Source organism: Sylvia atricapilla, chromosome 9 (assembly GCF_009819655.1).
Source record: "Sylvia atricapilla isolate bSylAtr1 chromosome 9, bSylAtr1.pri, whole genome shotgun sequence".
Taxonomy (NCBI): domain Eukaryota; kingdom Metazoa; phylum Chordata; class Aves; order Passeriformes; family Sylviidae; genus Sylvia; species Sylvia atricapilla.
In genome coordinates, this window is record NC_089148.1 from 16,092,261 (window position 1) to 16,119,230 (window position 26,970).

At 38.5% G+C, this 26,970-nt stretch overlaps 1 protein-coding gene across 1 annotated transcript in view; it reads right to left on the bottom strand.

The window, feature by feature from the left end:
- Positions 1-26,970, bottom strand: part of PIGK (phosphatidylinositol glycan anchor biosynthesis class K) — a 64,769-nt gene continuing 37,799 nt past the window's right edge. Inside the window, exons 10-11 of the mRNA XM_066325076.1 lie at positions 22,224-22,299; positions 1-635 (exon numbers count right to left, since the gene is read on the bottom strand). Coding sequence (XP_066181173.1) covers positions 519-635; positions 22,224-22,299 — 193 coding nt within the window. The 3' untranslated portion in view covers positions 1-518. The remainder of the gene's footprint in view (positions 636-22,223; positions 22,300-26,970) is intronic.

The following is a 26,970-nucleotide window of genomic DNA, read 5'->3' on the forward strand; positions in this document are numbered from 1 at the left end:
TATATTCCAGAGTATTTTTATTTTTGTGAAGAAAGCTTTCAATATGCCATGCCAAAGTCTGCAAAGTGGGTTAAGTTTTTATAGACAAAATGACAGCTTAAATGACGTTCTCCACAATGTCCAGTTCTTTAGTAACAGATGACTTCTTCAAAGATTTACTTCAAAGTACAGTGCAAAGAAATTGCCCATTTACAGTCCAGAAGCAACCACAGAAATCCTGTTACTGGGTTTAGGTCCTGCCCTTTTTTAAGTTTAACAGAAACAAACAAACAAAGAAAAAAGCTCAGAAAAGCATTAATATATGTTTAAATCAAGACAAAGTGAAATAACAGTAACATTAAAACCGTTTGTTTGAATCTTTACAGAAAAAAGGAGCTGAAGATATGGATTCAAAAGAATCTTTAGAAGTGAGATGTGAACACAGTGTTTGGACACAACCATAATCCACATACAGAGAACACAGGTGATACCCATAAACCCAAAGTAGCAGCCAATGCAAGTATCTTGTTTGCTCCAGTTCAGAAGACATGTTTCATGTGCTTGATTCCATACGTTTTGAAAAAAACCATGATGATCAATGCCCAGAGTCCTAAAATAAATCCTCCAGGAGGATGCCAATCCTTTTGTTTTGGTTTCTGGAAAAAAAAACAAAAAGAGAAAAAAAAATGTACTTAGTTCTCACAATAAGCAGTGCACTGTGTTTATCAAGTGCAAAAAAATAATCCTTGCAGTAGAACAAAATACCAGTAAGCTGTATTTCTTCATGAAGCAGAAGCATCTTTGTGATGTGATGGGGAGGCTAATGGGAGGCAAGTTGCCACTCAAGCAGGGAGGGTAAGTACCACAAAAAGGCCACTGGAACCGTGCCTGAGACACCACTTTGCCTGAGTGTATTGGTATCATGGGACGTGTTCCAACTCATTTGTTTGAACAGATTTTCTTGTATTTGGTCTCATGTTAATACAAGAAAAGAATTCTGTAAGTATGAAAAACAGCTCCTACGAGTGAAAATGTGAAAGACAGAAGAGAGTGTTTTTTCTCCACTACCTGTTTTCTATAGCTGCTTTTGTACTCAGAATTATGTGAATAAACAGATATCTGACCACATAACAAGAAAAGACTCATCATTACAGCACTATCATAAAACAAAATAGGATTGTTTTCAATGTCAATCATATTTCCCAGGGGCCTCATTGAGTCTAACTGCCTTTCCCTAATGTAGAAATATATTCTGCAATTCAAACTTCTGTCCCTCTTCAACAAATTTTTCATCCTCAGTAAAAAGTCATACACTGCAACTGAAAGTCTTCTCACACGTAGCAGCTAGACAAGATAAAACTTGCCTGTCTTCTTCCTCCCCTTATTAAACCAAAAATTCAGATACTCCACAGTCAGAGAATAGAGAAATGGATTGCAGAAGATAAGAGCTGCCATGTACCCCAAGATCTGTCTCTGGGGCTAAAAATAAGATGACTATATGAATACTGAATTTTAGTTAAGACTATCATGACAAAAATACCAGAATTATAGTATTTAGAAGTATAACTCAGTCCCTCAGGCCTGTGCCTGCTCTTGCCCTCAGCAGGTTTTTTTTACAGATCTTCTAGGCAGACAGGGATGATTTACTATTACGATAATAAATACTGAAGCACTTGCTGAGATTTTTATTCCTGCCTTGCTGAAAGATTTGCACCATTTTGTCCTTGTGCAGAATGAGACACAAGGGGCACGGACCATTTTAGTTTTGTTGCATTTAAGTCGAATTTTAAATTCTCTTTCTGCCAAGTGAATAACTGTTACAAAAGATGTTGCTGTTTTAATTTCAGCATCAATCCACACACAGAAGCTTGTTGTTCTCTGCTAAATGTACCAGGGAGGATGATGAACTTTAATACAAGAAGGAACAGTTTGCAGTGTCTGTTCTTTCAAAACAGCTTTCTTATCAACACAAAAACAATGTTTCTTGATTGCTCAGCTCCCACTTTATAAATCACACATTCTTAGCTTTAGGATTTTTCTGTGGTACTGTGCCTGCAATTAAAAAGTAGAACAAATAGCTGCATCACCCGAGACACCCAAAGAACTTGGCAGTCTGAAATATTAATGATTTTACTCTGATACAAGAATCACAAAACCAGCACTATAATTTACATCAACCACAACAAAACCAAAGATGTGAGCAAAGCAGGTGTCTCTGTATGCAAACCACTGAATTCCCTGAGCAGCACTCGTCAGCTGCAGCGTGTGCTGTTGGTGATCTGCCACCTCCCTGATATTCACAACTGCACATCTCCACATAAACATCTCTGAAAATCAACTCTGCCTGTTCAAAAGGCTGCCAGCACACCTCGCTTCTGAGAGTAACAGCACATGACACTTCTCCACACAAAGGGACTTTCTTCTTTAAATCTTCCTAATTAACCCGTAACTTCGTATGCATATTGCAGTGCCTGTTCCATCAATCTCTTTGTACTATCAATCTTTCCCTTCTTGGATCTCAGACAAGTATCTTACCACAAAGTGGCACCTGACCCTTCAAGACAAATGACTTCAATTTGCAGCCAGTGACACTAAAAGCCTCTCTTTCCTATTTTGTATAGAACACGTAATTTAATTTCTTTAAAGAATTTATATGAATAAATATTTATAAGGTGATCTATGAGTATGGTTTTACATTTTGTCATGTCTTGTACAGAAGTCTCCATGGAATTGTGCAAGGGAAGAGAGGCCAGTGCAGCAGTGGCTCTGCACTGGGAAATCAAGGAGATATATATAGTCAGTTTAAAGTCATGGGATGCAATGTTAAAAAGTAAAGGATTAAAACCATGAAGGCATGACAAAAATTATATGAGGCTGTACAACAGCTACAAACTCAGTAATCTTAAAAATAAATTATCCTAAGAAGAACGATTTACAGACCCAGAAACTGAAATCTACATGTAAATATTAAACCACAATAAAAGGGCGAAAATATGCAACTCTGTTGAATATCTGTAAGTCAATATCTCTAAATGGTTAATTGAGCACAAAATCATACTGAAATAGGCCAATATTTTCCATGAGGACATCAAAACCTTATGAGTATCTAAAATGGGATAACAGAGATTCACATTTAAACCTACAAAGTACACCTGCAAGAGCTGAAATACCTAATTTCGTTTAAATTAACTTGCTCATAGGTTCCCGAGAGAGTTCACCACTAAATTAAAAGTATAATTAGTTGTCAAACTAACAAGTTCATCTTTCTAGAATCCTAACAAATACAACACAGAAAGCATCCATAACAAAACTCTGCTTAGGCAGGCATGTCAGCTCAGCAGCAAAGAATGCTGCAGTTCCTTTACAAAAAGCTGCTTCTGGCACCTGTGCATGGTCCCTTCTGCATGGGACATGGAGCCACTGCTGCCATGACCTGTGCCAGCAAGCTGTGCTTGTCACACGGCCTGGCAGGGCACCTCCAGCTGTACCCCTGCCAGCACAGAGCCACCAACTCCTTCCCTTGGCAGTGCTGGGGCACCCAGAGCTGCTGGTGCCTGCAGAGCTGAGAGGGGGCAGCAGCCAAGGAGGGATGGATGGGATGGGATGGATGGGATGGGATGGGATGGGATGGGATGGGATGGGATGGGATGGGATGGGATGGGATGGGATGGGATGGCCTCCCAGAAACACACCAGTGCCTCACCCATGCTGCTGCAGAAGCTGCTGTGGCTATTTTGTGTAGGCAAAAGGGGAAGAGTCACAGAGATCTCTCCTAATGGGAAAGACTATTATAGTAAGAAAGAATTCACTTCAATAGTAAATGAAAATCCTTTTTAGATCCACATACTGGAAGAAGGTTTTGAAAAGCTAGAATTTATTTCTATGCTTATATCAGTTCTGTGGTCACAAGCCTTGATATAGATCTCTTTATATCAATTTTGGGATTTATCAGAAAGCATTAATATAAGCAAAGTTTTTCAGAGCTTCAAAAATGAAAAAACTCAGTAGTTCTCCTATGACTATTGCCTAGCTCAGTCTTATTTCAGCAAATTTGTGAGATTCAGGCAATTTTTACATGTCAGGCATTTTCTCACTTGCAAGAAAATGCTAAATGGACCAAAACCATGTTAAGTGTCACAGTATTTTGACCTGCAATTTATTATCTCTCACTATTATGTTCCAAATTGATGTGAGAATGCATACTACAGACTGGTTGCACTACCTACAAATTACACAAAACTTGTTCATATTTGGAACTGCTCTGGTGGAGCTGAGGTAACACTCTCCTTGCTGAAGTTATTCTGAATTTCACCTTAGTATCCACCTAAGAACTGCTTCTGCAACCAACATATTTAGATATTGTGATTTACACCACAATGCCATTACAAGCACCCTCTTTGTTCCTACAATAACAGTAATAACACAGAGGTGAAATGCATGTTCAGAATGGTACAATCTGTCATTAACAAATACATTTAGCAGTTTAAGGACTAGTCATTATGGAATTGCTGGAGATTCCAAATTAAAAAGACAGGTAGCTAAGCAACAGCAAGCTTCCTCCTGTAAACAGTTTTTTGCTGTACGCTCTCTAGTTCTGGTAGACTCATTATCCTGTGGAACTTAAAAACAGTTAACCGAGAGTTGCTCCAAGTACTGTAATTAAGGAGAGGATAAAACAGTGTATTTTCAAACTGGATGGGTCTATAGGGACCTGAATGGAAAGTATCCAAGACTTTCAATGAAGGTGTTTCATAAAACATGCAATTCATGTTACTCCAATTAAAATGAGCTTTATGAAAAAAGGAATTTTAAAAAGCTGAAATGCTAATTAGAGGAAGAATGGTTTAATTTTAAAATGTTACATCACAACAGAAATAAGATCTAAAACATCACAGATTAACATTCCACGTGGACAACACTGTCCAAAACGTATCTGCAAGGATAAATTTAAGTGTTTTCCATACTGGAAGACTGTCAGATTATAATATCCAACAGTCTTCCAAGAGAACTCTGCCTTAGTGTTCTCAATAAGCACAAAAATATGGGTACAATAAGCTTTGGGATAATCTCACTATCCACATCTGAATAGTGGCAGCACAGAAAGGTGATCAAACAGACAGGAATGAAGTAATTCCCAAATGAAACAGGGACACACAGATTCTTCAATCTCCTCCAGTACCTTTTTCCAAAGAGGGCTTTAAGAAAGGGTGCAAAAGTTTAGAAATGAATGTGCACATATCTTTGTTGCAGGGGATCTTCTCCCCAACCTGAGGCAGATGGTGACTGTTGGTACCAGGAGTGCAAAACATCCCTGTGCAACTGCACAAAAATAACACATCAGAAGCCCTGTGTGCCAGCAAGTCCATTAAAGTGGCAGCTATTGGATTTCAAATTAATCCCTGCTTAATTCTCACTGCAGTTTCAGTCCTGAGTGTCCTAGACCCAGCTTTGGCCTATTTATTGCAGCACACGTGGTATAAAACATCTGAGGGATCTGGGGCTGCCTGGCAGACAGCAGCAGCTACAGCCAGGAGAGAGGTTGTGCACATCCTCTGTGGGCTTCTCCACCTCCCCTAGTGCTGGGGGCCAGCAAGCACTCACAGGGAAGTGAAATACTTGTCTGAGCAGGGCTTGCACTCACTAGGATGATTTTCTTGTATTTTGGGGGGTGAATTATCCTAATTCTCTTCGTAGTCATTTTCCATTTAAACAAATGTTTCTTTTTCTTCCTCTGCATACCAAAGGTTTTCTTTCTAGTTTCTCAAGGTACCAAATTTTATGTGAGGCTTTGTTGTAAAGAGCAGTACAGAAATCTGAAAAATTGATCCATGTCTCAAAACCTTGAAATTCAAGGTGAACCTCAAATCCAAAACTGGAACAATCCACCTGTTTCCCATCTCAGAAAACTGATCTCAAACTGAAGGAAACTCCTTGGAAAAGCAAAATTCTACTACATACAGAGTCCCCTGTGCCAAGAGCACACACACTGTTGATCTCCTAGAGGCACTCCAACAGCTCAAGGCTTACTTGGAATTTAGAATTTCAAACTGGGTTATCCTTTCAATTCTTAGAACGAAGCACACAACAAAGTTTATTTTCAGAATGAACTTATATGTATTCACAAATAAATCACAATGTAAACTATGTCCTCAAAGCTTTCAGTGGAAATCTGCACTTCTAATTTGTTTGGTACAGTTTGGATTTTGGGGTCCTCACAGGGGGGTGGAGGAAATCAAGTAATCAAAGTAACAGCCAACAAGTAATAGTTTAATCCTTTCTGTGCCCACAGCAAGATTAAAGTCATAAGAGAACTCCAGCATAAACGGTGCCTGTTAATCTGCAAAACAATTTAAAGTACTTTCGTCTAATCTCCTGGTCTGTATTTATTAAGCACAGTGCCATGATTACTGATATCTCCAATATTAATAAAATAATAAAGAAAGTTCGTTCATCGACAAGAAAAACTCGTAAAGGGTATGGGAAAAAACAGCAGCTAAACTAAATTAACATCGATACCAACAACTGCATTTTAATATTTACTTTGTATAATCATTGTAATAGGAACAATACTGTCATGATAGCTTTACTTTTTCATTTCCTTCTCACTTTCATAATCTATAAGGGGTTTTTTTTAAATGAGCTTCTACTTATTATTGCCTACTGTCAGAGTTATCTCTTAGCATTTCACAGGACTGTAAAGTGCTTTTAGTGGTTTAACAATTATTCACTAATCTTCCAACCTGTGATACAATACATAATATACAACTTCTAATCCAAGGGAGCCTTGCCAGCACCTGGGACCCAGGGCAGGTGAATTCCCAGACAAGCCAGTGCTCAGGTGTGTGATGCCCACCTGGCAAACACAACAGGGATTGCACAGGGGGACTCCAAACACAGGTGTGTGATTTGCTGCCCACAGAAGGAACACACAGAGACCATTCCTACCTGTCCTCAACAACCTGGCACAGGGCCCAGCTCTCACCTGCTCTGCTGACACTGAGCTAATTATTGGAATGCACAAATGCTTTAGAGAGGAGATGAGAGAAGTCAGATTAGCTTGTATTTAGGAAAAAAAAAAAGTGCAACTGCCTCTGTTTAAAGTATGTTAAGCAAATTGTTCTTTATATTTTAATCAAATTCATACCCGTATATGAAGCCACGATCATGATTTTCCACAAAAGGACACCTAAGTCGACAGCAAATATATGAATTACATTTGCAAACACAAAGGTTCATGCCAACTGAAGCATGCAAAAATACCAGATGAGCAGCTTAATTAAGTAGACTTGGTATTCAAAACTCAGTCATTGCTACTTAGAGAAGCATGCTCCTTTTAATATGTTTATATTTAATTAATTGAAACAAGTGGAGAATTATTAGCAAAAACAAGACTAAAGGCAAGAATTCAGTGCTCAGTGTCACACCATTAATGGAAAGATAAACTCCTTGAGGTCCTTACAATGAAGGGAGTCAGAAAATGCCAAAACACACACTGGTAAGGCAGACCTCAGCAGAGAGAAACCTCTAAAATTCATCAGATATAAAAGCAACTCGCTGCTACTGAAATTTTGCGTCAAGCAGACGAGACAGCAGCGAACAAAGGAGGTGAAGGCTGCTAGAGAGAGAAGAATATTTTGTCTTCACAAAAATACAGTGGTGTAAATAGGGCCAAGCTATTCTCAGAGCATGCACTGCTCACCTTACCCTGGGAGAAGATTATCTCAGTCTTCTACTGTGCAGGTCTTGTTCACACAATGCAAAGCTGCACTGCCAGTGGGATCAGACAGAGCCAACCCCTCAGCTCTGCAGAGCCAAGGCACTCATGGGCTCCCACCTGTTTCATCTGGGATCACTATTCCAAGTACCAGCCTCACCCTGCCTACCCTTTCTGAGGAGCACAGCATCCCTACTTCTAGGAACTCTGACTTGGACTTCCCTTAGCATCTCTCTGAATCACAAGGTGAGTGCATTCAAATGCTTTTAAATCAATTTTTCTAAGGAAGGTTTTATTCCTAATCTTATAAAATTACCTGTACACTTAGAACTTTCATTATGAAGTGTAATTTTGATCATTCAAATTCAAGCAAAGGTTTTTTCTGTTTATATGGAGAAACTATGATAATAAATTATTATGCTGTTTCTTTCAAAGTAGTAGTGATGGTTCCAATCACAATTTTTTTCCTACACATCCTGTAAGTATCTTTTCATTTACTGCCAGGTGACAGGCTGTATTAACAACAGATGTTAGACTGCATTAGTTCTCATATCCAGTATGCCACACTGAGTACAAAATCTAATTAAATATTTCAACAGCTGCATTTGAAATCCAAATAAATATTCCTTATACACATAGCTTTTAATGTCCATTTCTCAAATCTCTACAGCTATAATTTAAAATGTTCTCTGTTACCCTAAGCTCTGTGCTGCATTATATGCATGTGCAGTAAAGCTTCACATTTTCTAGCTCCAGCTTGCACAGCTTGAAACAGCATTACACTGAAGAGGCAGCATGACAAAATGCATGGAGGGAGAAGCAGGGCTGAGGCAAAAGATGCTTTCACACTTATAAGAGCAAGATCAAGTATGGCTGTACTTTTACTGCAGTACATTTTCATTTTCAGTGAGAAACCAGTGAGTAATAGCTGGTGACAGGCTGGTGTGTTCCCCATCACCACCCGGCTTTTAAAGGTGATTTTGTATTCAGTAGTTTTGTACTCATAAGCCAAACAAGTGTTCTTACCCAAGTTTATGTTGTGTGTACTCTCTTATGGCATCAGGAAAAGAGGAAAAGGAGACAGACCTCTTCTGAAATACCAACCCAATACTTCTGGGTACCCTGACTGCTACAGAAAACAAATCATAAAACACGGACACGGCAATCACACAGGCACTTATTTAGTGGCTGCACATAATTACACCTACACAAAAAAGCCATTTCTGTTACACGCCAAAGGAGTCCCAGAGAGCAGATCCATTCCTGCAGAGAGGTTTATGCAGGCATTAAGAAAGAATAGCAGATTTATGGTATCATAAATAATCACTGTCCCCACGTGACATTTGCATGACACAGGTCATCAGTCAAATGCTATGTGGGGCTCACAAAGAGCATCTTCCTGGAAGAATGAAAGAGTGTAACTGAGGACACACCCTCCCAACACCCTCCCAGACCACCACATGTCACATGTACAGAATCAACAGCTTCCAAAAGGGTCTTTAAAAAACGATGAAACCACACACGGTTTTATCTAGGGGCAAACCAGTTGCACTTTCCTGCCTCCATCTACACTAACCACAGGTTACTGCTCTATTGTCCTGCTGTCATTCAGTCCCCTCTAAGCACCACTCATCACCCATTTGTCAGCCATGTATTTGTAGATGGGCTTTCATGTTAAGCACTCCTGAAAACAACGAGATGACTGGCTAATTCACAGGGACGCCCATCATTACAGAAGGAATCACTTGCACAGGGCTGAATCACAACCCCACGCCAAGAATTTGCACAGGAAAGACAATGCAGGATGCTGTATTGGCTGTCCAACCGTATGAACACAACTGCTCCATTACCAGAGTCTTCATTCATTTACCCCTTCCATTCATTCTTCAAATGGAAATGATTTCATCAAATTTCAACCCTCTAAATTATTTAGGAAAACAATTCTAGACAGAGCACTAGAGAGCAGCCTGCCAATATCTCTGTCTGTGGCCATTCATCAGTCCTGTCAAGAGCTCCTGAGTTACATTTCTGTGCTCCTCATAGCATGCTACTGAAGAGTAAACAAAACATAATTAACTTAACACAAAAAAATCACCAATAACACCTAGGATTACATGGTTAAGTGGGATAAATGTGTGAATATCTTTGGAGCTAACAGTGCCTTCCCCTCAGGAAAAGTGTTCAGAAACGTATTTGCTGTCACAGCACTGCAAAATACATCAAGATTGATAACATTTGTATTTTTTCCATATCAATGTGAGCTTATTGGTAATAGCTACTTTTATGCTGCATAAGCTCAGAAGAAATACAGTGCATAGAAGAAAATAATCTAACAAAACTCCTACTGCTAATTTTACTACTCACTGAAATAGCATTTAAATAAACACTGTCCATCAGGAAAGCTTTCATTGGTAAACAATAAAAAAGTAATGATTAATAAGCACTGTACCAGGTTATGTGAGAAATGAAAATGTTACACAACACTGAACAGGCACCAGAAATGGAATTAAATCTTGCATCTTGGACAATGTACTATAAAATACTTCAGTATTCTGCTTTATACAGGAAGGTCCTGATCCTGCATATATTTAGTGACAGGTAACACAAACTGGGTCAAAAATTTAGTCTTACACTCAAATTACACACATGCTTATACACACACCAATATTGTGCAACATTAAACAATAAAATAAGAATAAAGACTGAATACATTTCCCTTTGCCTAAAGATCTTACAACATCTTCTTCTTTCCTCTACCCAACACACATCCAGGTTCACATTTGACTGTCTTATTCCTGCCATTATTATTCCAGGGACACAAACAGAACCCATCAGAAAGCAGAGATCTCATTTAACAACCACAGTGGCTGCTGACCCTCCTCTCCAGGCCTCCTGTCACCAAAACTGCAGGACCAACACTGAACTTTCAGTCAGATAATTCCCCAACACAGCTCTGGGGAGAGAAGGGCTAAGGAACAATCAGACCCCTCTAAGGTTTGTGAGAAGAGACACTGATACGGGTTTTGGCAGAAGCCATTCAGCAGCACCACAAAAGTGCTGAAGCAGAATGTGCCTCACTCCTGAAATACAGCAAATCTCTGTCCTTTCACCAGTTTCTACTGCAGACAAAGCTAGAAAAGATCTCAACAAGTTGGGTGTAATTTGGGGATGCCAAAGGCAGCATTTTCGTAGCTCAAACAGGCTTATGCAGAAACACCAACTGCACACTAGGAAAGGTGCCCTTTCTCTGCTTATAAAAACCAGTGTCTTACTAATCAATGACCACTAAGGAGCATTGCTTACTTTACATTTGCCAGTAAATCTCATTCCAAATGCAAAGCCTGGTCCACCAAAGACCCCTCCTATACAACAGCAAAACTGATCACCAAAGTGAAAGTAACTCTGGAACAGTATTCCTGCTGTTAATACTGTATTTAACAAAAGAAAAAGAGATTCAATTTATTTACCATTAAAAGGATTTGATTAATCAGTCTTCTGTTACCTAGGGAGGTCCTAACATTTATTCTAGGTGAACCATAAATTTTGAATTACTACACCATAGCAGTTTATTGGTTGTTCTGATATAGACAAGATTTATATATTTTTTTTTTTATTTAAGAAAGATTAAAAAAATTTAGCAGTAGCTCTTCATTCCATATCTTCAGCTTTTACTATACATTAAAAGACAATGAATAAAGTAATTTCTTTTAAATGCACACTTATAATGCTACTGTTAATAATAATAATAATAAACATGATCATCTCTACAACCCCATAATTCTACTGCTAGGAATTATGGTTTCTCACTAAGGTTTTTGTGGCTTAATTGTCTTCATGTAATATTGATATCTGGTACTTGGATGTAATTAAGAATAGGGGAACCATTCTTAGAGTACTATTCCAATCCATTAGGTAAATTTTCTCACTATGATACGAAAATTTTCATCTACTTAATTAGCACACCTACTTCTTCCATGCCTAAGTGCACCTAAGCTGTGTTTTATGATGGCCCAAGGAAAAGAAAAAGAAACCACAACACATCAATTATGCCTCCACTCAGTTGTACAACTATTTTAAAATGTGTGAACAGTTAAGACAAAATTGAAAAATTACCATAATAGGCTTTTGACACTTCCCCGCTTAAGCAAAAATTAATTCTAACTCCCTGTTTTTATGCAAAGCCTTTATAATTTCTCTAATCTCGAGTTCCCACGAGAGAGAACACAATTCTTTCAAGCACAAGTATGTGAGGCTTGGCATCTTCTCTTTTTAGTTATGCAGTTTATTTGATGGAAGTCTAAACTGCTAAGCCTCCCTTTGTGCTTAATATAAGCCATCCTCAGTGGAAATACAAGTTAATTTAAGTAAAATGAAGTTTTAGGAAGGATGCATTCTCTTGCACAGAAAATCTCACTAAATCAAAGCTTTTTAAAATGCAGCATCTGTTTCCTGAATTGCTCTAGAACCTGAAATAAAAATAAACTGAAGAGAAGAAAATTTTTTAAAAGGTACTTTTACATATAAAACATCATAAACATAAAAACAGACAAATGGAGCAGCTTACTTCTCATTTTACTGTGTTTTGCAGCCTCACCTTGTATTGTGCATGAAGACACTCTTGCAACACAAAGAATAAGCACGTTTTAACCATCATCTGTTTTATTACTGGTGACAATTATTAAAACCTACTGCTCGTGCTACTGCTTGTGCATCAGCTGTACTGTATTGCTGGGCTGCAGTGCCATACACACTGAACTGTGTGGACTCCATCCCAAATTCAGTTACTCCACAGCACTGCTTAGCCCTGAAACACACGTGAAGTATTTGTACATCACGTACTTTGCTTCAGCAGCACAGGGTCTATTCTGATGCCTACAAACCTATTGAGGTCACAGACAGCTTGTGCAGATTTTAGTCTATTCCCATGAGACGCAGAGGTATATTATTTGCATACCATTATGTACTGAAAAACCTATTCAGCTATCCCCGCTGGAGACAAGTCACCTCGCTGCCCTAAATAATATTCACTTTTTCAATATTTGAAGGAACAACAAGCAAATGGGACCCAGTGCAGACAAATCCAAAAAGACTCCGAATATCTAAGAATTTTGACTTGTAAATAAAAAATGTGAATGAATGTAGACCAATATGTCACATAAAAATATCATGGAAGAAGGAATGACAAAAAAAGTGAATTATATGCATAAGAGAGGACTAAAATGTTGAGAGTGAAAATGGCTGAAAAGATAATTTTAGGAAAAAAGCTGACATTAGCCATGCTTATTATGACCACAAAGGAGAGCAAAGAGTCTCAAAGAACAGAACTTAGAACTCACTTAAAAATAGCCTCCTTACATTTGCAGTGACAGCAGCAGTTCTAACATCATCTGCCCAAAACAAAGTGAGAGAGAGCTACTGATAAATTTTACCTATAGCAGGGTGCAACAGTTCACATGATGTCAGTAACTGAGACCCATGGGATCTGTACATGTTGGTTCTTCAGTACCAGTTTCAATACTGTGAATCTTTGCTGTAATTACAAATACATTCTAATACGCCCTAATTGTCCTCCTTGGTTTTATTCCCCCCATAATTACCATGTTTTGAATAAACATTTCCCAGCCTCTGCTCAAACCCTTTTTCTGCTTATCCTTCTTGATGTCAATACAGCCACAAAGAAGGGAGAATATAAATAAAGTATCTGTGTGCTCTGTGCAGAAAGTCAGAAAAGATTAACATAATGGTCCTTTACAGCCTTAGTCTGCAAATCAGAACCTCTTGCTGTTAACCTTGGTTTGCTTTTAGCCAACCTGCTATGTGAAGTTTACTTCAAGCTATAAGCATTTTTTAACCTTTCTGTTTCTGCAAAGCTCTGAGCACAGATAAAGCACAATAGAAACAGTAACCATTGCCTTGAAATCACATTTGTGAGCAGGTCATGAAGAACAACAAAAGGAGATCATGGCACAATCGGTCCCATGCCAAAACAAAGACACAGAAACATCAATAGTGCACATTGAAAGGTTTGTGCGCACAGGATCTTCAAACACATGGCTGCTTCAGCTGGAAAGAAGCAAATCAATCCTTTGAATATAATAATTTTTTGAGTCCGTGGCCATACCGTTACTACCGACCCTTGAAATGCAGTTATTTGAAGTTCAGATGAGTAAACCCCAGAGACCTACAGCACTCTATAAAACCTGTCATGTTACAGTCATTTCCTGAACATCTTCCTTCATTTTACATCTTAAATAGGGCTTATTAAACTGTTACAGGAATTACCTCTTAAAGAAGCTGCAAATCCAGTGCAGCACCTCTAACAATTATAGCTACTATAGAGCCAGAGTATATTTTCATATATTTTTAATAGTACATCTGACAATTCTATATGCTGGTGGGTATGAAACTGATGTCTCATAATCCACAAAATGGATGAGGCTACAGTCATGTATAAAGCCTCATATTAGCAGCATTCTCAAGGGCAAACTGAGCACTCCCATGATATGCACAAAATCCTCAAATTTATTTCCATTTTAATTTTCCACAGTAACAGCTATTTCAACTCTTGTCTGCTCATGAGAAATATAAACAGAAAGTTTCAGGAATACAAGTACACCTTATCAGTTTTAGCTGACACTACCTATCCTAGTTGGCTTTAGAAATTCTATAGTCACATACCCAGCCAGGATGAAAAATGCCTTTTTTTTTTTTTTTTTTCCAAGCAGTACTTTGCACCACTGCTGTGCTTAATGAGCACAGGACTCTACCAGGAGTGGCGAGACTGGAGTGTGGCCACTTGAGGGGCAGCCCCTTAAATTGCTCCAAGCTGTCTGTCAAACTCATCTCCCATCCTGTGCCAAAGAAGAATGGAGATAAAATGCCAATCTGTACATGTCAGGGTTTCACAGGCTGGGAAAGAGAAAAGAGACATGACCTCAGCAAACTGACAGATCAGAGCGAAAACTTCTTTGTCCAAACTGCAGAAGCTGGACAGCCTAAACCAGTCATTTTGAAAACACCGCATCAGTTGCATCCATGTCTGCTCCTGCAATTCCCAGAAGAGGAGATTGGTTTTGAGGGAGAGCACAGCCTGGGGGTTATTGTCACCTTGCTGGGAGCCATTTCTGTGAAGAGGGGATAAAGTCACATTCCAAGAGTGACAGCAGAGACTGGACTCTACTGATGCCCAGAGCTCATAAAGTACACACATGTCAAACAGAACATTTTGATAACTGCTCAATTAACTGTTCTTAATAGTGTGTAGGAGGAGAAATAGGTCATTCTTTCACTGGTTTTCAAAAATACTTTGGTTTCATTTTTAAAAAATGCAAGGTAGTAAAGTTGCATGCTCTAATTCATAAACAGGGAAGAAAAGGTAGAGCATGCATGCAACAGTTCTGGCAAGAAGAAGCTACCAAACACCATCTCAAACATCTCTAGGATGCTGGAACAGGTAAAATTTCCCCTTCCTGGCTTACAGAAAATGTTCAATGTGGTATTTCTAGTATTAAATGGTTAAAAACAAGAACCACACAACGGACTGTTCAGGTTCCTTTTGCAAGATACCTTCAATGCATTTAGTTATTCAATCCATTGTATTCAGCTATAATTGGAAAAATCTAATACTACATTCAGTTCCCCTGTAACACTTGGTCAGCAACGAAAAGCACACATGGTTCTTTTCTGGCTGTGCTGAGCAGTGTTGTGTGCAGACAAAGGAAGTGCTCCCCATGCATTAATACTTTGGCACTCCAGCCCTACAGAAATGAAGTTCCCCAAAAATTGATGCTAAATTTTTAAGATTTGGGGGGCAGCATTTGAAAAAATAATAATTCTAAGATACTTATTTTTATTCTGTCTTAAAGACTAAGAAGAGATTCTATGTAATATTTCAAAACAAAGAGATAAACCAGCAGAACTTGCCCTGTGGTTGAGAAACAGTAAAATGATGGTCCTGGACAGGCAGAGAGTGATCACCCACAAGAGTTCTTTAATAGGAAGATGGAAGAGAAGAGACTGCTTTACTGCATCTCTGCTTCTGAGAGGGCAGATCATGATCAGATGAAAAACATAACAAAACAGAAGCAGCTCTGTCTTGTCAGTAAAAACAAATGATCAGTAATTCATGCTAACTCCACATCATAGTATTCTGTGATTGGAAAGAACTGACGAGAAAAACAACAGCAAATTTTAAAAACTACATTTTCTCTATTTTACAAAAATACTTTATGCTGCACCCAGATATGCTGTATTTCAGGAATGTTATGACATTTCATGTGGCTAGTGAGCTACATAATTTCTGAAGAAGAAAAGAAGGGAGACAACCTTCCTGTTTGTGTTGACTAGCGGATTACATTGGAAGGTCCTGAGTACCATTCCTGACTCCACAGTAGCTCACTAGATGAAAAAAAGCCTGAAAAATCTCTGGTTGGATGGTTTACCAGTAAAAGATCTGTACCATCTATAGCAAAGATTGGGTTTGGTGATTTCTTGCAGTGAGTCAGAGAAACAGGGGACTGTGCCATTCTTAACATATTACAAGACTCATACAAACAGCAAGACTCTGCTACTCAACTTTTTAAATCAAACTTAGTATTAAAAGAAATCTTAGGAAGTGAATTTCAAAGCACATATATGAACCAAGTAGCACAAGGTGTTGGCAGGAATACCTCTGTAGCTCTATGACATATTTGGTTTGGTTAGCAGAAGTGTGCAGTAATGGCTCTTTCTTTTTTGGTCCTTTTGTGTAATGAGTTTTCTACTAGGTAGCATTCAATTTAAAGAAAGCTCAAAATATTTAAATAATGTCTAACTTATGCAGCAGTAAGAGAAATTAAATATATATACTGTTTATAATTCAGGGAAAAAGCAAGTTCTTATATGCTGGATGACATCCAGTCATGATTCTACTTGAGACCACTTCCATTACAGTTATAAAATGTTAAACAATCCACGAACATATGCTTAACATAGGTTAAACAATCCACAAACATATGTTTAATACAGAACAGAAATGGAAAAACCCAAGCATAGTAGACACATTAATGTCTAACTTCCATACATCTCAAGTGCCCTAGATGAAGAAAGGCTGGTTCAACAGAAAGGGTTTAGATCTGCACAGAGTGCCTGAGCCCCAAAACCACTTCAGGCGAGCTGATGAGGAAGAGGATGTCAACATATTTCCATAACGTGCATCAGAAACAGTTTTTCTTACCTGAAGTCTAGACCAGACAGATGTGAGCACTGGCAGGACAGGCTGCTGTTCTCCAGACTCTCCAAAATGGCCACAAAAAGTGGCCATTGTAAGGAGAAAACACTGTTTTCACCATCTTGCTCAGGACTGCAGTGGTAAAGCCTGACCAGGCAGGCGTCCCAGGGCAGGCTGACATGTCACAAGGCTTTTTGGTGCGAAGCCAAGTGATGAATTTTGTTAAAATAAAACTGGACTCTGAAGTCAGTGTACTTTTTTAATATTTGGTATGAAAAATTCAATTTTCAATGATCCCGACAAAATCCATTTTTAACAAAGAAAAGCATCCCTGCCTGAGCAGACCTGTGTCTGTGCTAGCAGGTACAGCAGAACCTGGACCTTTTGGTGAAAGGTTGCATTTCATCTCTGACATCATCCAGCTGAATACCATGACTAGAGTTCTAAAAAGCAAGCTATGCTTCAAAGTTATTTTCAAACACAGCTACATGACTGGATTTTCAAAGAATGTATAAATAGCTGTGTCTAAAACTTTGCACATCGAGCCTTAGACATCTAAGTATTACAAGTTGCTTTTGAACCTCTTAGCCTGTAAAGACACAGTAAAATGCAAGTATCACTTATCAAAATACTTTAATTTTTTAAATAAATCATTATTCATAAGCAAAACGTACGGTCTGCATGAAAAACAAACATAAAAACCTGGGTTAGTGTTGTGCTATTAAACACCTTGCATACTTAACCAAAGTCCTGAACACTAATGGCTTTATAAAACATTTATAGGAACCAAGACTCCACCATCAGGACAGAAGCAGACTGGCAGTGAGGGGAACTTCTGAAATGTATAAACGGCCAAAGGGCAGCTACAAGGCAATGGGAAAGTGATCATCACCCGTGCGATCCCTGAATTTTAAAGTTGTATTTTCAAGACTGTATCAGCATGCGATGGGTTACTTTTCATATTGAATGTTTCACAAAGATCGTAAGCCACATAAAACCACTTTAATTTAATGTTTGTGAAAACATTTTAAGTCTGAGAGCTAAAATTGTTGTGTTACAGATAATAAAAAGATACTTAAAAAAAATCTATACAACATAGTGTGTTCTATTTTCTTAATACTGTTTCAACAATTTCTGGCAAATGCTTCTAAAGAAAACCTCCGTCAATTAAATCAGCATGAAACCAGAATAACATCAACAAATGCAATAAACTAACATCCCTCTACAACGTGAGAATGAGGCCTTGAGAATGAGCAAAAAATTGATCTTCAAAGCAAAAGGATTTCATTTGGGGGAAGGGTGCAGTGGGTCATGGCTGCAAACTTATTACAGAAGCACAGAAACGATGGAAACAAAGGCTTTCCTGCAAGACTTACTGCAGAACTGCAACCCTGCAGTATCCTTTGATGGCCATCAGTCTGTGCATTTTTAACTCAGGAAATTCAGGAAGCATGGTGGGAGGGCCATGTCCAGTTTAATTTCCCTGCAGTGACTGCAGTCAGCACCCTCAGAGCAGCCTGGGTGTAGCAGCTCCCTAACGCTCCCCGGGGCTGAACCGAGCCAAGCTCCCGGGGCTCCCACCTGCTCCACCCGACCCTGGACTGAGACATTTCCCCACGGGGTCAGCCACACCTTCCCAGCCATCTCCTGAAATTACTGAAGGCATTTTCCACTGAGGCTTCTCATGGAGACGCAACAGAAAAGCATAGGTTACAACTTCTACAAACCAAACTTAATTCTCCAAAAGGAAACTCGATCTAATTTAATTGGATATTACATGTAACATCACCCCCATGAAAAATACTTAAAGGAACTCCTTATTTTTAAGTTAATCTGCAACTGTAAACCATGTCAGATTTCAAATAAATTGTGCAATTTCCACTACAGGCTGCAAGTCACTTTCCTGAAATACCATCCTGGTTTAACAGCATGTTCATTTATCTGCTTAATGGTTTGAAATAGACTAAAATAAGTACGCAAGTTGATCGTGGTCTGAATTTGCTGTTTCATTTTGTTTTCAATTATAACACCATCAGGAGATCTAGTGTTTATCTGCTGAAATGTGCCTTTCATCAATAAAACATTCTTCCATCAGTAAGACACCTGTAACAATTTAAGTCTCTTCAATATCCTAAATCCTGGTTAGGCCAAGTATGTTAAGACACGGTGACATTCCAAGCACAAGCACTGGCACTGAAGTTAGGTACTTTTATTAAAATGACTTGCTGAACTGCAAGGTCAGCAATGAATATCATTGATGATAGATAAATGGAAACAATCTTCTCAAATGCAGTTTGTCCTGTTCTTCCACCAGACCTGTTTCGATGAAAAGCAACTGCAAAATTAAAGCAATCTCTCTTTTTTCTCCTCTTTCTGGTTGGAGTTTTTGTTTGGGTTTCTTTTGTTTTTTGGAGTTTTTTTGCCTTATTCTAAGTAGCATAAACTTCTGTAAGTAGCAGCATTGTATGCATGGCTGTACAGAGAGAATCTCACTAAAAAGGTTGTCTCATGTGGGCATCACTCTGAAAGTTCAACTTTTGCAAGTTTATATTAATAAATGCATTCCTTTACCAAGCACTAGAGGCTTTTTATTTCAGTTAAAAGCACAAGGAGCATTTTAGTAGTGTTCAGGAGAATAAATTTACAGTGAAAGTTGGAAAGTACTAGTGGCTATGTCAGCTAACAAGTATAATTAAAATGTACTTTTACATAATTTATACATTATACTGATTTAGGATACCTGTCCACCACCGTGAAGTTTTAATAATTTTTAATTTATGCTATAAATACACAGCACTGATGCTATTATGTATGTCCAGAGTATGTATGCATCCATTTGGATACAGCATCATAACACCACCAATACTATTCAGTGGTTTTACTCCTGTCACTTTTAGTTTCCCATAATTTCCTTCTTTTTTTTTAGAGCAAAGAAAAAAAACTCCTTTTTCGTATAAACAAGGCCCCTGAACAGCTTGTCCCAGTTGTGCCAGGTCCTTCAGAAAGGGTACAAGAGGTTCTCTGCAGAGCTAATTCAGCACAATGCTGGTGCAGTGATGCTCCGCTGGTTACGGGCTCAGACAGGGCATCAGCCTCACACACAGCCAGGGCATGGTGCCAAACTCCCTGTCACCACAGCTAAATAATGGTCCTTTCACTTGGCTTCTCTGCACTCAAGACATTTGCAGTTCTGTTGGGTCTGTTTGCTGCCTTGTGCAGACCCCAGCTCTGTACTACTGGCAAGTTTAACAAACAGATAAGAGCACATAAACCCAGCGTTTTGCCTTTCCACAGCACAATATCCTATTGCAGTGTAATGCACAGTAGCCAAATGAACACTCTGTGGTTATTACCCACCTAATGCTGTAAAAATATTGCTATGACATTTCGTCTGCTCGACCATTTTAAAGGTTAATTCTGTTTCCTATTTGAGATTTTCCTCTAGGTGAGCCATTCCATGCACTTTCTATTTACTGATTCCAAACAACCCCCAAACTGTTTCATTGCTCACTCTCACTGTTAAGAACATATTGACTGGCTGCCTGCTCTGCTGTTTAATTCATTTATGCAGAGAGTCAGGCATGAAGACAGAATTTTAAATGTGACATTTGCAGGCTGTTGGGTCATTTGAAGCTCTGACAACACCAGGGAGTTCCTGACATACAAACTGGTCCTGATTTCCAATCTTCCATGTTCTGAACACATCAGAAATTCTTCCCGAAGGTGCAGATTTCAGCCAAAAGTTTTAAAATCCCTTGTGTTTACAACTTGCAGGAAAGGCTTGTACACTTTATGGTTTTAAAATAAAGCTTACGTTTCCTTTAAGGTAAAATCAGCACTGCCTGCAGCATGAGACTCAATGCTTTAAAACACTTACTGACAAAGGTATTTGGGGAGATCTACGATAATAATTAATACACATCAAGTTGTTTACAAAATTCCATTAAGGGACTTAGTGGACTTCTATTTGTTCCTTTTGATCTTCAAGCCGAACCTGAAACCACAGCTTTATCTAACATTGCATGTCTGGCTTAGTGCTACTCTGTCCAGTACCAAGTCCCAGTTTTCAGTCTGGAGGTTTTCCTTATCTCAAGGCACTGAATAGTTTGCACCATTCTGTCTCCCCACATTTCAGGTCAATTTTTCAGAGCGTATTTGATTACCTGAAAGACTCCATACAGCCAAGATACCATTACAGTAATGTGACCTGTTTGATCATGACTTAAGGAAACTATAGTTACTGTCCCTGAAACAGGACTCACATCTACAAAGTTTAACAATTATTTATTTTATTTTGAAAAAATTTCAAATGACTGCAACAGAATAGGGACTCCTGCATCCTTTAAGGCATCCCCAGGAAGAGGGATGCTAAGTCTCCCCAGTCATGTTTGACACAAGGTTTATTTATGTTATTTGGCCATAAGCTTTTCCACAGAACAGGCAGAGCCCTCTGTGGCTGACAGCAAAGAATGAGGAGACACCTGAATGCAGACTGGGTACCTGATCTACCAGCAGGATGGATTAAAAAGCAGGCCTTGAACTCTGAGAAAAGAGCAAGAAGGGAATATAGAATTTTCTGCACAGAAAAGATTTCTTCCTCCTTCTTGCCATGAACTGGGGGAGACATATAATAAAATAATTACAAAAAAATACAATAATAATAAAATAATTACAATAGTTACAATAAAAACTTCAATACCAGCTTGTATGTCCACATCATCCCTCATTTGTTTACTTAAATAAATAGCACAGTATTGCACTTAAAAAAAGACAAACGTAGAAGGCACAATCTAGGAAAAATACAAACCTTTTTTTTTTTTAATTGTGCTAAACAAAAAGCAAACAAAAAACCAAAAACCCTGTTCAAAGCAGAAAGTATGATGACGCTGCTATAATTAGAAATAAAAATGGTGCTAATTCAGGATTGTATCAGGAGGAGAGATTGTTTTCCCTGCTCAACTCATCATGACAATTATTCCGCAATAATGACTCCATACGTCGGCTGCTTTTGCAGGAAGGGGAATATGATTTAGGTCAAGATGCAAATTTGGGGAATTAATGGATTTTTTTTCTTTTCTATCAGCAGACACACAATTTTAACAAGTAGCTCTGAAGTGTTAACCATGTCATACAGCAAGCATCTTTTCATTGCCATGTTCAGAATGAAACTTTTATAATTTAATAGTTGTCATCCGAACAAGAGTATCTTGTTTATACATACTTCCAGCATCAGGACATTAATTCTGTGTGACCTAGAAAAGCAGTTTAAGTATTACAGATGTTCTCTATTTTCAAAGGAGTTTTTAAAACAGAAAGACTTACCTGGTGTATTATCTGAGCTACAGGAAGTTGTTCAGCATATTTTAGTGGCTCTGTTGCCAACTCCTCCTCTGGAAACCTGGGAAGAAAATAAGTTCATGTTTGTCAAAGTTGCTGCAATTTTTACCAAATTTAATTAATGAAATTAGGTGTTCAGGGATATTGTTTTGCTTAAGATGAAAAAAAAGTGTATTTTATGACAGTAATGGAATATATTTCTTATAAAGTTGAGTGAAAGAACAAACTTATAGTAAACAGAAATCTGCATAACATTGTGGATTTTTTCCCTGACATAAAGCACAAATTTAGCAGCAGAAACCTAAAAAACCTTTAAATTTCACTTTAGGTGAACAAGGCCTGGTGAAAGCTGGATTGAAATCCCATATCAAAAAAGTCTTATGCATTTATAGAGAGATTCAGCACTGTTAACAATACAAGCTTCCTCACTCAATCCTGCCAACATAATTCAAATATGACCATCTCAAAAGGCAGGAGGGATTATTCACCATTTCCCATTTTTGCTGCAAGTGCACAGCAGTGTTTAGATGTGGTAGAAGCTCACCACCACAAATATTCATGCATTTGCCAGCACAGCAGTGTGTACTGGGTACCAAAAAGCCAAAAAAACTAGTGTGAAGAAGCAAAGAAAAAGAAGAGTGAATACTTCACAAAGAATATATATCATAACCCTTTAAACTTTGAATAAACTGTGGTTGCAGCTGAAAAATCGGAATCCATAAGCAGTCTCTTAAAAGAATATTTAAATGATAGTAAATTAATATGAAAGCATGTTTTAAACCCTTCAACCATGCCGCTTTCATCTACTGGAACTGCACAGCATGTGCTACATTTTCAAAGTATCACTCAAGTTTTTCATCAGCCATTCCTCTTTTTTTTTCTGAAGAGTTCTGAATATAAGAATTTGAGCACTATGACAAGAAATGAAGGGGAAAAAAAGATCCTGACAAAAACAAGGCCCTTCTCTAAAGCTGATGCAGAATTATTTTCAGACAAAAACTGTGGCCAAAATGTTATTTTCAGGCTCAGACCTTATACCTATTCTAGTTAGAAAGGATCCACACCTGCTGGGTTAATTGATCTGTAGACCAGCTGCCAGGTAAGAGTCAGAAACTACAGGCTTAGTGTCTGCTCTGGGAGTCAACAGGCTGTGGAAAAAGAGAGGACAAAGTGCACATCTCTTCCCTTTTCCACTACTAAATTTCTGCTGTGGTTTGAAAGGCTTTATGAGAGTCTGAATATCCAGAAATTTGTAATGAACAGAGTATGAAAGTATGACAGTCTTACTGTATAAGAAATTTAAAAGCAGAGAACAAAAGAAACACAGCAATATTTCAAAGATCATAGTGACAGCCTGCCTAGAACCGTTTAATGTGCTTAAGAAAAATTAAATAAGCAGGCTCTGAACTACTGAAGCTGGTCTACAGATAGAGCTCATTTACTGATACGGTTTTTAGAGGTTTTGGATTACTATGACAATGATGAATTCATACTTTTAACATGAAATACACTGCTGTTGTAGCCCAGCACAACCACTAGAGCTGAGAGGGGGCTCAGCAACTTCACCACAGTGCGCAGAAGGAATCTTGCCACTCAATTCCTCCCTACTTTCTATCATTGCTCCTGATTGGCAAACACACCACAGTCAGCGTGAACTGGAGATTACTTCTGTTCTGCTGGGAGCCTGTTAGCTGACATAACATTTGATTTATGGATACCAGCTACACAAACCCATTTTTTAGCCATGGTTCTAGATATGAAAGAACTATACACACAACACAATATTCATCAATATCTTGAATGCTTATCTCTACAGTTTTTACAGGCACACTGCAAATCCAGGGGAACAAGAAAAAGAGTATCTCGAGTCCCAAAATTAAACACTTAAAGCTGAAAGTAACAGCTAAAATTACTATAAACTGAATGTTATCAGAAATGAAAAAAAAAAAAAAAAAAAAAAAAAAAAAAAAAAAAAAAAAAGAGCTTGTGTGTCTGTTCTGTCAAGGACCTTGTACATTCGGCAATTTTTCTGTCTAGACAGAATCACCATTCCCTTGCATTGTCAAACACATTCCTTGTCAACTGCAAGAAAAAAAGACCTTTCTTCAAATGACAAAGGATTAAAAGAGATAAAGAAAAATTACCAAGATAATTTTAAGCCTTAGGAAGCTTAGCTAAAAAAAGGGGAAGGGGAGAGGAGCATAAACACGCATTTTAAATTAATTAGATTTAAACTGAAACTACGTTGATAGGAGCCTTTCCACATCAAGAAATACTTTTTATTTTTTTCTAATTTACTTTCTGAAAAAAAAAATCAAGTCACTTGAACGACACTACATTTTATATATAACAAGATTATAGATTAGGTAAGTGGACATTCTAATGTATATTTAAATAAACATCTACATTTATACATCCACACTATAAAATGTTTTCACACACACACACAGGAATTTTGGAAGAGAAGCTCAGACCTGTTTTCTCAAAATATTTGCATGAACTTTTTGTATATGTATTTAGTGATGTACTGTCAAATCTACAAAAGAGTTTTGATTCCTCTCTCCTGCAGATAAACCTAAAATCCCTTGCAAGTGGGCACAAAAGATGTATCTGAACCATCCATTCATGTAAGAACAGAGACAGCTCCTGGCCAGAAAGATCAAATCCCATGATACAGCTCACAAATGGCTGAATTCTCTCCCCCAAAGCAGGGGCTGCATCCCGAACTGGCTGCTCCAGGCAGGTGTTAAGCCTTGAACCATTCCCAGACATTCTCCAGCTGGGAGGGGCACACTGCAGGACAGGACATCAGCCTGACTCACAAGCACAGCCGCAGCCTCATCCTGCCTTTGAGAAGTTATCCTGGTTACCGTGGTCAGTTTGCCATGGATCAGAGAAAGCCCACCAGGGCACTCTGTACTCAGGAAAAGAAATGCTGCAAAACTGCTCCTTCCTTTTAGCCCTAGGAATCGCAGCCCACCAGCACTCCTAGACCTGCAGAATGACCTGTAAACGGCAGTCCTCTTTAAAAAAGTGTAAGAGATAGAAAGGCCTAGGGAGGAGAAACAGGTCAACACACAAGAGGATGTTCTACTTCCTCCTCTTCTGTAGGGTGGAAGAAGACAACACATCAGGATAAAGATCATCTCCAATACAATTCTTCTGACCTTGTCTCTCCCTGTCACAGAGGGCCACAAGCAAATTGGTTACTCCTTCCAGAGACAATTTCCAGATGCCTGGGGAGGCATTCCCTTTTGCTCAAAACTAGTTATGTCAGGGAAAAAATCCAAATACAAAAACCATCTCAGCTGATGGAATTTGTGCTCAAATCACATATGGTAATTTGAGGCTGTAATTTCACTAAATTAGTTGGCCTCACTGTGTTTAGTTCATTCATATTTGACACTTAAACCTTTATAAAAGTAAAGGCCAATTTGTTGTAATACAGTTTTCTTTGTATGTTTAATTTCTTTCAAAACAATTCTATTACAGAAACAAAGGTAGTTTTTCATGAATTAATTTTCCAGTAAGAAACAGTCCTTTCTGTCTCAATTGAGCATGACAGCAGAGTGCTGCCAACAGTGGCAAAGCAAGCTAACACAGTGGCATATCAGCATATACGGCACCATGCCTGACAGCTGGTAATGCAAAGCATAAGGAGATCTTGATTTTCAGGGAGAAGACTAGAGAGAAATGTAAAATCAGAAGAGAAGTGGGAAGCAGTAAGAGATAGCAGAAGAGGAGGATCTTGAAAAATTCAATTTAAAAGTTATTTTTATACTGCCACTGCGACAGCTCTTAGATGAAGGAAAGTGAGCATGAAACAGAAACTGTGGAAAGGGAATCTAAAACCAGTAAAATGTGTCAAGATATTTGGTGAAATATCTTATTTGTTATTTATATTTGCATGCTCACTCTTAAGAGAGAAAGTCAATGTGTGGTAAAGAAAAATAAATTCTGAGTATGAGGAGGTGGCACAATCTCTCTCAAGTGCTAACCCAGCCCATGATCTTCTACACAGAATAGCTGCAGTGGGTTTAGGGCAGAGATGTATTTTATCTCATGCAAATATTACAAAAATGCAGGGGGGAAAAATATACAACATGTGATCACAAACTGGTTTGCTCACAGCAGAAATGGTTGTTAAGACATTTAGGAGACAGAAAAGTCTAGGTAACATAAAACCTGGCTCTCTGGGTTAATATAAATATTCACAAATTAGAACAAGAAGCAAGACTACAGCTAGTATTTCTTCTTATATGTTCTCTAGACTTGATGGCTCAGACAGGTCACAGAATTTCACACCTCTGAGCCTTGCACAGGTAGTACTGCATCTCTTTTGAAACCCTTGTTCCTTGATGGTAAGTCCTAATAAGGAACCAATTCTCTTGGTAGCTACACAAACTGGAAGTCAGCGTGAACAGGGCACAAAAGGCTATCAGAGACAAAACTGCGTGAGAAGAAGGGGGTTGGGGATCACCATCGTTCTTTTCTGTAGACACAAACAATTTGTACTGCTCAAGTGAAGCCTGGCTTGTTTGAGACATGAGTTCTGAATAATGTGAATGAAAATACTGGAATGGGCTGTCCCAGTAAAAGTAGCTCTGAGAGGAAACATTGCAGCTGCTCGGACAGCCAGCGCAAGCCCAAGGGATGCAAAGAACGCAGCAGTGCCTAAACCTGATACCCAAGACTGAAAGGCTGAAAGTATTAACCTAAACCTGTGTACAGC